The sequence below is a fragment of the Scomber japonicus genome, chromosome 12 (genome assembly GCF_027409825.1).
Source record: "Scomber japonicus isolate fScoJap1 chromosome 12, fScoJap1.pri, whole genome shotgun sequence".
Taxonomy (NCBI): domain Eukaryota; kingdom Metazoa; phylum Chordata; class Actinopteri; order Scombriformes; family Scombridae; genus Scomber; species Scomber japonicus.
The window spans coordinates 8,637,578-8,650,077 of record NC_070589.1 but is presented as its reverse complement, the minus strand read 5'-3'; the positions used below and the strand labels follow the sequence as shown (position 1 = coordinate 8,650,077).

At 40.2% G+C, this 12,500-nt stretch overlaps 1 protein-coding gene across 1 annotated transcript in view; it reads right to left on the bottom strand.

Annotated features, from left to right (window-relative positions):
• The window catches only part of carmil3 (capping protein regulator and myosin 1 linker 3), a 95,780-nt gene that overhangs the window by 24,277 nt on the left and 59,003 nt on the right, over positions 1–12,500 (bottom strand). The window contains exons 24-32 of the mRNA XM_053330646.1: positions 8,827–8,925; positions 8,552–8,671; positions 6,209–6,322; positions 5,198–5,373; positions 5,011–5,098; positions 2,616–2,741; positions 1,926–1,992; positions 1,247–1,434; positions 440–519 (exon numbers count right to left, since the gene is read on the bottom strand). Coding sequence (XP_053186621.1) covers positions 440–519; positions 1,247–1,434; positions 1,926–1,992; positions 2,616–2,741; positions 5,011–5,098; positions 5,198–5,373; positions 6,209–6,322; positions 8,552–8,671; positions 8,827–8,925 — 1,058 coding nt within the window. The remainder of the gene's footprint in view (positions 1–439; positions 520–1,246; positions 1,435–1,925; positions 1,993–2,615; positions 2,742–5,010; positions 5,099–5,197; positions 5,374–6,208; positions 6,323–8,551; positions 8,672–8,826; positions 8,926–12,500) is intronic.

Below are 12,500 nucleotides of genomic sequence, written 5' to 3'. Positions count from 1 at the left end.
GTACTGATTATTAGAGAGTGGGTGATAATTCTCTGTGGGTGCGCCCTTTCATAAACTATCAGTCATTTAATCCGTTGCTTTAGGGTCACTGGAGTAATCCACCAGCCCCATGTCCTACTTACAAGCATTGCTTTGACTGGTAACCTGACATCAATACTTAAATCCTTTTGTCATAATTAAAGGATAACTATCTCCTAATAATCATTAAGAGATAATTGTCTCATACTAATGAGAACTGTCTCACATAATTACAAGATTAAGCTCTCGTAGGTCTCCTTGGATACGCCCCTGTTAGATGTTTAAGAATAAAATATCAGGTTACCAGATTTAGAGTGTAGTCCTCTTAATTGTTATACTTTCACTCTAGTGTGTGAGTGTTGCAGTGAGGTATCTACTGCATATTTAATCATTGCACAAAAAAACGGGTTCTGTGAGCTACCTGTCAGGGAGAACTCTCTTGCTGTAGAAATCAGGCAGTCCATCCTCCAGCATGTTGACTCCTCCATTCTCTGAGCAGTGCTACACACACACACACACACAAAACAGGAAATGGATAGAATAACAGAACAACAATGATCAATCCAGCGTGTCGACAAAAAGCTGAAAGGCTGACAAAAGGTATTATCATTTGGAATGGCTGGCCAGCAAAACCAAACCCACTGCCAACATGAGTCTATTTGTAAAACAACTCCTCACCATGCTGCTCTAACTGAGTTTGTACCGATTTAGAAAAAAGCTTTTACCAAGTCTCAAAACAAACAGGCTGCTACGTTAGAGGCCGCCCCGCAGCCCCTGGGAGATGACTGTGCATGATCAACATTTGAGTCACAGAGACACATGCGACAGATTCCTACTTTAAAAAGGAACTTATTTTTGGAAAGAGCCGCTGGCATGGAAAACAAGATGAATAACACAAGTTCAAACAAAGCAGTCGAGAGATTAAAGAAAACCTTCAGAACTATGCAGAACTATCTCACCTCTAAAACCTTTCTGAGCTTTTTTGTGGCAACACACTTACTGAACTTCATGCTGTATGAGATCAAAAATAGGGCAGTTAAGCATAACACTGTGATGCCAAGAGCACAATAACAACTTTCTTAACAAGGTACTGCAAAAAGAGTCCAGAAACCATTTTTAAAGTGCTCACAACATCACATCTCATACAGTAACTCTGAAGCTGATTCCTGCCCGCTGAAGCTCAGGACAAGGTCAAAGGTCACCGCTGTGCCATTTGCCATTAACTCACAGATTCTGGAGGAAGGTGCCCCGCTCTGTGTCTCCGCGGAGGGCGTGGCCTTACGTGAGTAACGTGGCGTAAGGGAGAGCCGTTGGTGGGAAGGGTGGACAGACACTCCCATGATGCCGAGTGGGACAGAGAGCCGGAGTGCGGTGGAGCGGAGGGGGTGGGAGAAGAACTGGGCTCGTCGCCTAGACCTGCAACGAGGCAGGAAAAAAAATGAAGATTTTCATCTCACATCATGTTTTGAGTTATACATGCTAATCCGTTTTAAGTAAGTGTTCTTTAATTACAGAGAACTTACATTACACTAGTAATGTAAAGTATAGTAACTTATTTTCTAATTGAGAACCAGTATATGAAAAATGTGTAGACAAATTAGCTGCCCTGTGAGGGAAAAAAAAGACAAAAAAATAGAGGAGACTATTAACTGTCATTACCACTACTATTGTGAATACACTTTAACTGGATAATAATATGGATAGAATTAAGGTAGTAAAAGCTATAGTCAACCTAAATATTTATAATATTATATTGAATATCTAAGACACGGTCACTCAGTTAATCATGGTTTGCGGCACACTGCTTGCATGGCACTCCAAAGTAGAATGAGCTGTGAGGATTGTTGTAAATGTTCTGCTACATGAGCACTTGAGAGCTGCCAGCTGTGAATCAAAGCAGAACTCACTCAGTCTGGTGGAGACGGGACGAATCCTCCTGGTTCTGGAGCTCCGCTTCTTAATAGCCATGGTGTCCTTTTGTCAGAGGAGTTAAATTGTACAATGAGTGTACAGTGATTTTACATAAGATGTCTGAATACATTAGTACTTTCAAAATATGCATTCACTACTAGACAGGAAAGAACAAATTAATGCTGCAAACCATTGTACTCAGAACTCTGACACATAAGAGTGCAACAGAACAGTCATTCAAGTCAGAAATTCACATTGGAAACTTGAGCAAGATCCATCTAGTCTACCAACAGAAAAATTGCAATATGGTGGCACACACACAGAGAACAGTGAGCAGAATGACCTTTTCATCAATTTTTACTTTATGGAGTGTTTAATGTGCTCAAGTAATGTCTGTGGTTTTATCCATAGGTTTTATCTTAGATTGTGTGCTGTGTACACAGGTTTTTTTAGGTGTTATATCCTTTGGATATTTTTTTAAGACTGCAGTGCACTTTTACTGGAATTTTTTGCACACTATTACACGTATTTCATTAATATTATTCTTCAAGACATAAACATACATAAGTATACAAGTAAAAAGTTTTTTGTTTTTTCCATTAGATAGTCAGAGATGAGTTTCTACGTGATGTTACGTATGGCTGTCTTAAGTGTGAATGTGTGTATAATCATTATCAGACACTTACTATTCCCAGATTGATGCCCAGGTCTTCATCAGGGAATTCCAGCGACTCGACTATTCTGGACTGTCTGATTGTGCGTCTGCCCGTCCCGGCGTCATCCCAGCGCTTCGCCTGAGACACCTGCCGCAGCTGATGCAACACACAGACAACATCAAAAAATATGCGCCGTCATATACTCACACAGTGACGACACCTGACACAATATCCTTCAACACAGTTTCAGAGGAAGAGAGAGTCTGCCTTTGTAAGCAAGAAGCTTGCAAACAAAGCATAGGGTTGTTTGCATGATGAGCATGAATAAAATACAAGTTTGTGATTATCAAAGCAAAGCGAGGCATGATAGAGGACGAACCCGTGCTCTGCAGCAAAACAGGAGAGGAAAATGAGATGTGCAGGCAGTGAAATGAATGCAAAGCAGAGCAGGGCAGCCACTGTTATTGCCAGAAATCTATTTTCTGCCTGCTTTCCACTGGCTTCACTTTAAACAATTTGATTATATGTAAAGGAGGACCTGCAGGGTCTAATCACATCCTTAACAGACTCACATCTTGTCGTTATGTTGTCTCTCGGCGCAATATTCTCCAAAAGCTGCTCTATACTTAAACCTTCATCCTGATATGGCAATGACAAAAAGAACAGTGCCTCTTTTTTCATATAATTACAGAACCTTGAAGTTCAACATGTACAACCTTTTCTTGATAGCCAGAGACGTTTCTATCAAAAACGTCAAAGACATGAAAAGACATGAGTCCTCCAACATGTTAGAAGAAGCTTTTCATAAATGATTGTAGAATGGTATTGAGTTGCTGCACTTGATCCCAATGGCATGGCTACTGTTCTGATTTTTGACTCACTCGATTGAACTTGAAGTACATGTTAAGATTTGTTGAGTGTTATTGAAATGTAAGTGCATTCTCAAGCCACTTCTGAGCTGACTGAAAATCAATACTCTACACTAATGTGACTGGAGGGGTAGATGTCTTTATTTTGAAACATTTTATCAATGTCATGTCATGACTGTAGGGCTACATGCTTTGCAAGTTTAATTTCATTAAATTTTTCTTGAGGACTCATTATGCAACAGCAAAAGATATAAAGACAACTTGATAACTATTATTATTTCGATTGAAGTAGTTCTGTAGAAATATCCATATTGGTAAGCAGTTAGAAAATATGTCCAACCAATGAGAAGAAATCATGGAGGATATGACTACATCCAGTCACTACAAACTCTATCCTATTTCTCTGGGGATGAGTTTTGATCTTTTGAGTGTCATTATTTGAGTTGGATTGAATTTCCACATATTTGATCTTTGTCCTCCTCAAAATCAATTTTTGTCAAGTTAAAGTCCCTGAAAACCTATTTTCTCAATTGGCCTGAACTGAATAAATCATAGACTGTATAAAATTACATACATAGTCCCTGTTACATCACCCAATGATTTGTGGACTCGCATTTTGAAGCCTGAAGCCTTTTGAAGCCTTGAGTTTGGGACACTCCCTTCTTGGATTTTTGAGACAGAAATAATGAGAAGTGACCATAAACACTAACTGGTAGCTTGGTTAGTATTATGCATTTATAGTCTGTGGTTGACTGTGCTAATGCTAATGCTAAATTTAGCTAGGGACAACTGGCTTAAGATCAGTAAAACTTACTGGAGTATAACCAAATTCTTTAGGCAACCAAAATGTTATAATTAACTTTGATAAACTGAAAACAGTGAAATATTAGTGGCTACTGCAATGGCTATAACTCTGAATCTGAGGTTACACCATATTTACGTTACCTAACCAATGTCGCCATGGTAGCAACTTGTCAGCCACACCTTAAAGCATATCCTGCTTTATCGTCAAATTTAAATAAAATGGGGTAATGATTTACAAAATAAACATCATGCTGCATTGAAGAAGACCTGAAAGTAGCAATTGAGACGATGGGTAATAAATCAAGTAAGAAGTAGGGTCGTTTTCTCATTGACTTCTATACAATTGGACTTCTTTTTAGAGTCCGTTGAGTCGCCCCCTGATGGCCACTAGAGAGAATGCAGTATTATATACACTATTTTCTGCCACAGTTGGAACAAAAATCAATCTTACAACAATTTAAAGCTTAAGTCTGTAACTTTTTGTGGTGAATATATTTTTTGAATCCATCTTAAATAAGATGGATTATTAGTAATGCAGTATATTTGTGTGACATCAGTCTGTTGGCTGATACTAGTACACAATTTTTTAACTTTACCAAAATCAAGGTGAAACAACTTTGTAAATACCACACTGGATGTTTCCTCATCTTCACTGGAGAGTTACAGATTTCTGCTCGAAACTGGAAGAACTTTTTGTTTTTCTTTCTACAGTTCTACAAAGAAGTCATGCAGTAAAGGGATATTACCAGTACCAGCGTTTTATGAGTGGTGTAGAGCTCTTGTAGAATCTGATCCACGATGGAGTTGGTTAGATAGGAGACAACAGACAACTTCACCTCCCTGACATGAAGAGAAAGGGAATAACAATTAATGAGTCAATATCTTAAGCTGAGGTTCTTTTGCTCGACTTGATCATTTTTAACCAGCTCTCTCTCTTACTCCAGGGCTCTATTGATATCCTCAGCTGCTCTCTCCATCAGGGCGTTGCGGATGGCCGAGCGAGGGATCGAAACTTGCTCGGAGATGGACGACAGGGGCGGGCTGAGTCTCTCGGCAGCTGAGCTGGACATCGGACACAACTCACGGCACAGAGATACCATGGAGTCCACTACCACCTGGACAGGAACACACCGAGACATGCATCACTACACTAGACACAACAGATCACACCTTACACACATTCTCAGTATATTCACATTCATGTTTCCAATGTGAATCCATTCATGTTTAATTACACGTTGCCTGTGTTTTCGTCTGCACTCTTAAATTTTCATCAAGCACCTTTACTTTGACCTGTTGCCATCTTTTATTTATGCTATGCTGTGGTAACAATTCATATCATCTATTCAGTACCTTCATTCAGATCTTTAACTCTTTCAGAAAGGTTTCCAATAAAGTTGCACATTTAATCATGAAGGCATAAATGTGGAAATTCCCCTGTTGATATTTTTGGCAATTTCATGGATCTTGACCTTTGCAAATTAGAAATGCAGCCTTGTGCATACCAACAACACTGAAAAGCACAAACAGATATGTAAATTAAAAAGTAAGTTTAAATTCAACAGAAGGTATCCCGTATTCCTCCTCAGGGTGTGCCGATTTTTTTCTTTTTTTTCATCATTCGACTGCATTGTGCTCCTGAATCCCGATGGGAAGAGAACGGAACTATATAAAAAACATTAAACTGTTCTTTCCTTCGGAATTTAAATGCTGCGTTTCTTTTGAAGTCAGCATACCTGCACCACACACACACACACACAGCCACACACACACACACACACACACACACACACACACACACACAGCCACGCACACACACACACACACACGCACACACAGCCACACGCTATTAATGGGCAATTTAAATGCAACTAGTCCAGAGCTCCACCACTGTTCAAAATATGGATGCATCAGGGAATGGCTGTTTCTGGCGATTCCAGCACGGCCTACCTGCAGTTCCTTGTCGGCAGCTTTCGCCAGTTCCCCAGCTAGATTGTCCAGTCGCTGTTTGACGGGGCCGTCCACTGACAACACGTGGGCCAGCTCACACAGGGACGGATACAACTAATACACACATAAATAGGAGGACAGGGGAGAGAGGAGGTTCAATATGAAAAGTAAAAGTAGTACTCATTACGCAGAATGTCTACTCTCATTATATGTTATATCACTATATGTCTTTTATGTATTATATTATTGGATTATTATTGATGCATTATAAGCAGAATTTGATGTTGCAGCAGGCTGAGGTTGGAGCTAATTTTGCCTAGATGATATACTGTTGGTTAGTTTAACAAAATCATCATTTTATAAGAAAATCATGTATTTCATGAACTACTTTCTAATCATTTATTTTCATGTATGCAGTATTTTTATTCATAAGGCATTAAAAAGAACTGTGAAAAATCTCTCCAGCTGTGTCCATCCTCCCAGGCCCATTCTCCCAGGCCCGCCGACTTTGCACTCTGTATCTGACTATGCAACTAGTAAAAATCTAATTATTCTTGTTTCTTACTTCTTGTTTGCCATATGATAATGTTAGGTCAGTTTTTTGAGTGGCAGCACACTCCTCTTCCACTCAGTCTAGCCCACACATTACACAGAGGAACAGAAGCCCCATTTCCTGTTAGCTAGCTGCTTGCTTGCCTTGGTCAAACATCTTTGGTGACAAGGCATTAATACAGCCAGCCAGCACAAACTTCTCCATCTCTGTATAAGATGCAGAACATGAAGTGTTTGTACAGCAGCTAAAAGAAAGGTCACAGTAGACAGGGCCTTTCTATCACTTGTTGAGGTGCTTTGACACATTGTCCTGTGACACATTTTCCAAAATGAATCGTCACCCCCAGGCCCTCGCTACCCTATTCATAGTAAGCTGTACTGTTGAGAGACTCTTTTTCTGTCAGTGGGATAAAAACTAGCATCAGGGTATCAGTGATGACATACAGGTTGAACTCTGCTCTCCTTTTAAAGAGAATTGAGTGGAGCATTGGACTGTAGTGAAATAATTTGAGTGTTCAACACCGAGCCCTGTTGTCTAGCCCTGTCATTTTCACTGGTAATGTTTATTGGGTGTAGTTTTTATTTGGTTTGGAGCTGGATTTAATGCTTATGTTGCTGCCTCTCCCACCTTTGTGTGTGTGTGTGTGTGTGTGTGTGTGTGTGTGTGTGTGTGTGTGTGTGTGTGTGTGTGTGTGTGTGTGTGTGTGTGTATCTGACATAGCCTACTTTCAGGGACAAGTTTCAGACTAAAGACCAGGGGACAGCTGTATGTGTTTAGCATGTTTGTGCGGGTGTATACTTATCCATATGCTTCATTTATGACGCTGTAGCTGTCAGCTATGTATATGTGTGAATATGAAGTCACTGCGTCAGGTTATACGATGCTGTTAATCTACATCTTGCTGCCTTTCACATTACCTCTGATGATGTATAAGGCTTGTATGATTTAACTGTGGTGCATTCAGCCAAGTATAGTTGTAATGGCCTATTTTGGTTTATATATGCGTTTCAGAACCTTTTAAGTATGATTAGCTTTGCATCGGCAAGGCCCACCTGATTTTAGTGAGCCCACCCACACTGTGATTTCTGCCTACGCTGCCGCCTCCTCCAGCAGAACACTTGCTTTACATTATTTCTCACTGAAATGTCATTGCTTGTTTGTATTTAGTGTTCTATGTGTTTAGCCTCCTACACAAGCATTTGTTTATTGTGAAGAGGATCCCCAATTTCTGCTGATGCATATTGGGGATTTGAATTTATGTATAGCTGACTATATGTGGGTAAACACATTTGTTTGAATGTGATTGTCTTTGTGTACCTATTAAATCCTCTTGTCTATCTATTAAAAAAAATGAATGTGCAAAATATGAATTAAAAAATGTAGAGGAGCATAAAGTAGAAGGAAAAGTACCTCAAAATTGTACTACAACATAGTACAGTACAGCTCCCAGCACTTCCCACTCCCACTAATAAGACTCAGGCTTTACTTACTGTTTAATCCAAGGAACACTGCAAACTTCTATATAGTATAAGGAATTTATATATATTGCAGATTTATATAAATACATAGTATTTTATTTTATTTTGATTTTTTATCACTTCACCATTACAAGGCTACTGTTGTGTCAAGTTTACCTTACCTTACCTTAAAAGGATTAATTATTTGTATTCATTCATTTACTTTTCATGATTGGGTTAAATATGCAAAGAAACAAAAAATAATAAATCCCTTTCTAGTTTTAATGTCACACAAACAAACACGCGCACATTATAATGTAGGAGTTCACTCACAGCTCTCGAGTTCCTGGCCTCTTTGAGAATTTGTTTTGCCGTCTGCACCTCCTCTCCTTCCTCACTACCTTTAAGGACACACACCTGCTGCTGCACCCGCACACACAGACGCTCCATCACCTACACACACACACACACACAGACAAGAGAATGGAAGTACACAATCAGACAAAAAATAAAAAAAATAAAAAACCAAGACAATACTGTGAAACTAAAAATCTTGGCATGTTTAGAATCATGTGCACAAATACAAACACACTTAAACAGGCTCATACCTGTTCGGCAGTGCTGGTGACGAGGCCTTGATGCAGCCTGAGAGCCTGCTTCTGAGAGAAACGCTGAGTCTGGTTATTCCTAAGCAGGGCACGCTGGATCTGTCTCACACACACATACACACACACACGCACAGAGGAAAAAACAAACAAGGAGGGAGAGGAGTGGAGATGACAGGTGTTTACAAAGCACAGTGTGCAGAAGACAGGAGACAAGTCCATTTGCATGGTAATAAGGTGACTGGAGAGACAGTTTTGATCCCCAGAAATAAACTGGAAGCCTTTGATTTATTTTCTTGACTCAGCAGGTGGAAGCGTTCACTCCTTAATCATCTTATGTAAAGAAAGATGGAATCAAGCATCCCTCAAGGACAAGACTTGGGAGCATCACAGACAAACAAAAACCTTCAACTACAGTAAAATCATCAGGCATACTCAATAAGAGCCATAAATGATTCATTAGGCTAGTGGCACCTCCAGTGAAAAAATTATGCTACACTGATATTCAAATAGAATATAGATTTTTTTTTTCTGGAGATGTATCAGAAAGTCTCCTTTAGCCTCCGAGCTTCTGGCGAGGCGAGATGTTTGTGTGTGATTGAGTGAGAGCCGAGCCGGCAGGGAAGCAGGGTTTGACATGTAATGTAAACAGTCTTGCTCCGTTAACTGCAGCTTACAAGCCAACTAAGTGACAGACAGCATTTACTCCGGCGAGCAGCAGCAGTGTCGAGGAAACGTGAGCACGCCAATCTGTATGTGAAATGACAGAGGCGAGCTTTAAAGCTGTTCAACAGTTGATGAGCTAATTAGCCGTCGCTCCCGCCTAACGATGTTAGCCAGTGTTTCCTTTCTCGTGTGGACATTTGTTTATGCAACAAATGAAGGTGACAGAAAGGGGGGGTGGGGAGGGGGGGCAGACAGTGCTGTTTAAAAACTAATGTTTGCACACAGTCTGTGCCTGCGTCATAGGTTGTTAGTGAATGTCACAAAGGCCAATAAGAGAAAAGTGATGGTTACCACTGTGACTTAAAATACAAAATTCTGATTGGCTATATGCAAACAAATCATCTGTTTAGACATCTAACCACCATCTGATATATGCATAGATAAGGGGGCTCTTCAGTGGCCAATGGATTCAAATAAAAATGTCAATGAAACGTCTTTAACAAAGACTTATCCTCTTGTTACACCAAGGAACCACAATTAAACTAAACATTTTACAATAAGCACTAGCAGAAGCAGTGAACACAAGTCTTGCAATTTATTTGTGGAGGCAACAAACTTTTTTTTGACTTGATTAAATAATTGCTTGGTCTAATAAATGTCAGAAAAGAGTGGAAAAACATCCATAGCAGTATCCTAAAGTACAAGGTGACGTCCACAAATGTCCCAAATCCCAAAGATACCCAATTGACTTTCATGAGATGAAGTAAAGCAGTAAATACTCACATTTGAAAAGCTTGCTCTGGGTAATGTTTGGCAAATTTACTTGAAAAGTGATTTAGGTCATTTTTTTAAGAAATTATGCCAGACTGAGCTACACACACGCAGAGGAGAGAGGTCACAGCAGACAGATGGAGCTCTGCATTAACTTTTTTGGAAATGTTGAAGTGTCCTCTCATCCGCATGCCAAATTACCTCCTTCACAGCCTTTGGCAGTGGTGCACCCTGTCATTTACAGTAGTTTGGCTGATTTTTCTTTCCACCCGCATTAAACGAAGATCCATCCCACTCTACTTGTAATTGGCTAGTACTGGATACCTTCATTGGTTAGGTTGGTTAGATTTAGGCATGAGGAGTGAGATGGTTTGGGTTAGTTTTTAGTTTTCTTTTTATCTAAAAAAACTAAACTAAAGTAAAGATTTGGGCATTTCAACCCCCCTGGATAGAAAAGTTGGGTTTTATGGTTTAGAAGGACCGTGCTGTGTGTACTTTGTTTTGAAAAAGTTTGCCAAATGTCAAGGGTTAAGTGCCAAAAACAGGAAAACTTAGGATGAATCCATCAAACGTGCCATGTCCAGGTATGTGAAGCAAAAAAACACCCTCAATGTCTTTGCCACTGCTAAAAATCATGCTACCGAAGCAAGCTATCACATTGCTCATCGTATTACGAAAGGTGGAACACCCATTTACTGATGCAAAATATATTGAGGACACTTTCCTCTGTAGCTGAAAGATGGTGGCTTACCAAACAACGGCAGAAGCTTTGAAAGGTGGACGGAAAAGTGGCTGAAATCATAGCGCAGCAGACAGTTGCTTTGAAAGAAGCCACGGTATTAAGCATTACACTTGATGAGAAGATGGATGTGAATGACATACCATGTTTGGTAGTCGTTGCGAGATACTGTGATATGACTTTAAGGGAGGAGTTCTGCTGTTTAAACCCAAAGCCTGAAAGAACAAAAGGTGAGGACATAGCCGAAGTTCCTATAGGAGCAAGGAATCGACATTAGCAAGACTTTTGCAGTGTCAACAGATAGTCCCCCTGCCACGGTTGGGAAACAAGAGGAGAGTGGTCACATTGAGGAACAAGTCGGTCAACCCCATCATGAAACTCCACTGCATAATACACCAAAAAAAAACCTGTGCAGAGATGTCAAATTCAGATCTTAATGAGGTCATGGGTACAGTGTTGAAGGCTCTTAACTTCGTAGCTAAGCGATCAGCTCTGACACCCCGACAGTTCCAGTCACTGCTCATAAAAACATATCCCTCTCCACTCAACAGTTAGCTGGCTATGCTGTGGAAAAGTTTTGGAGCAGTCTGTCAGCTACTTTGATGCCATAAAAAGGCCTTCTTGGCTGAAAACAGCTAAGATTATCCAGAACATGAAGACGAGAAGTGGGTTGTGAAACTCATGTTTGTCACGGAAACAAGCTCTATCTCCAACTGCAAGGTGCAGGGTAAACCTTTTGGACATGTTCCCACACATGGATGGCTTTTGTTGGAAAGCCAACATTGCTACCTCCTATCTGCTACTTTAGATACTTAAGGGAGTTTTTCATTCTGCACAGCATCAGTACCACTAAAATATGTGAGTTCACAAAAAGTATGAACCCTTGTACTCTTTCATGATCAAAGCTGATAGATTTGACATGAACATGAATTGGATTTATCTCTGACAGACTGGCTGGATACTCAGGACATGTTAATACAGCAATTGAGCTGAAGAGGTCAACAGTGTGGGTGACAAAGTTTGTTGACCTTCAGAAACATCTGTAAGCCACATCAGGGCATGATCACAGAGCTAACCTGCTAGATATCTCTAGCGGAGAAGTTCAGCTGCCTCAGGCATATTACACTGGCTTTGCTGACAGTCTTTGCATCGACATATCTCTGTGAGCAAATGTTCTTGTACCTGAACTAATGCTCAGCCTCTCCCACAGTCATTTGACAACTGACGACTTTGAAGCTTGTGTGCAAGATAAAGTGACCAAGTAAGACCCCTAGATAATGGAGCTCGGCAAAGAAAAGCAGGGTCAGGGTTTACACTGACTGGTAGGCATCTGTTTATGTAGCAGGCAGGCTTGCATAATAGAGCTCTTTGTCCCCATCTCCTTTTTCTCCCTCTCAGATGTGAATGTTTTCATTAAGGATGGCAGCAACTCTTTTATAGTTCTCATATTTCTGTTTTTTACACTTAATTTGCACTCTTTTGACAATTGCTGCCATTGCAA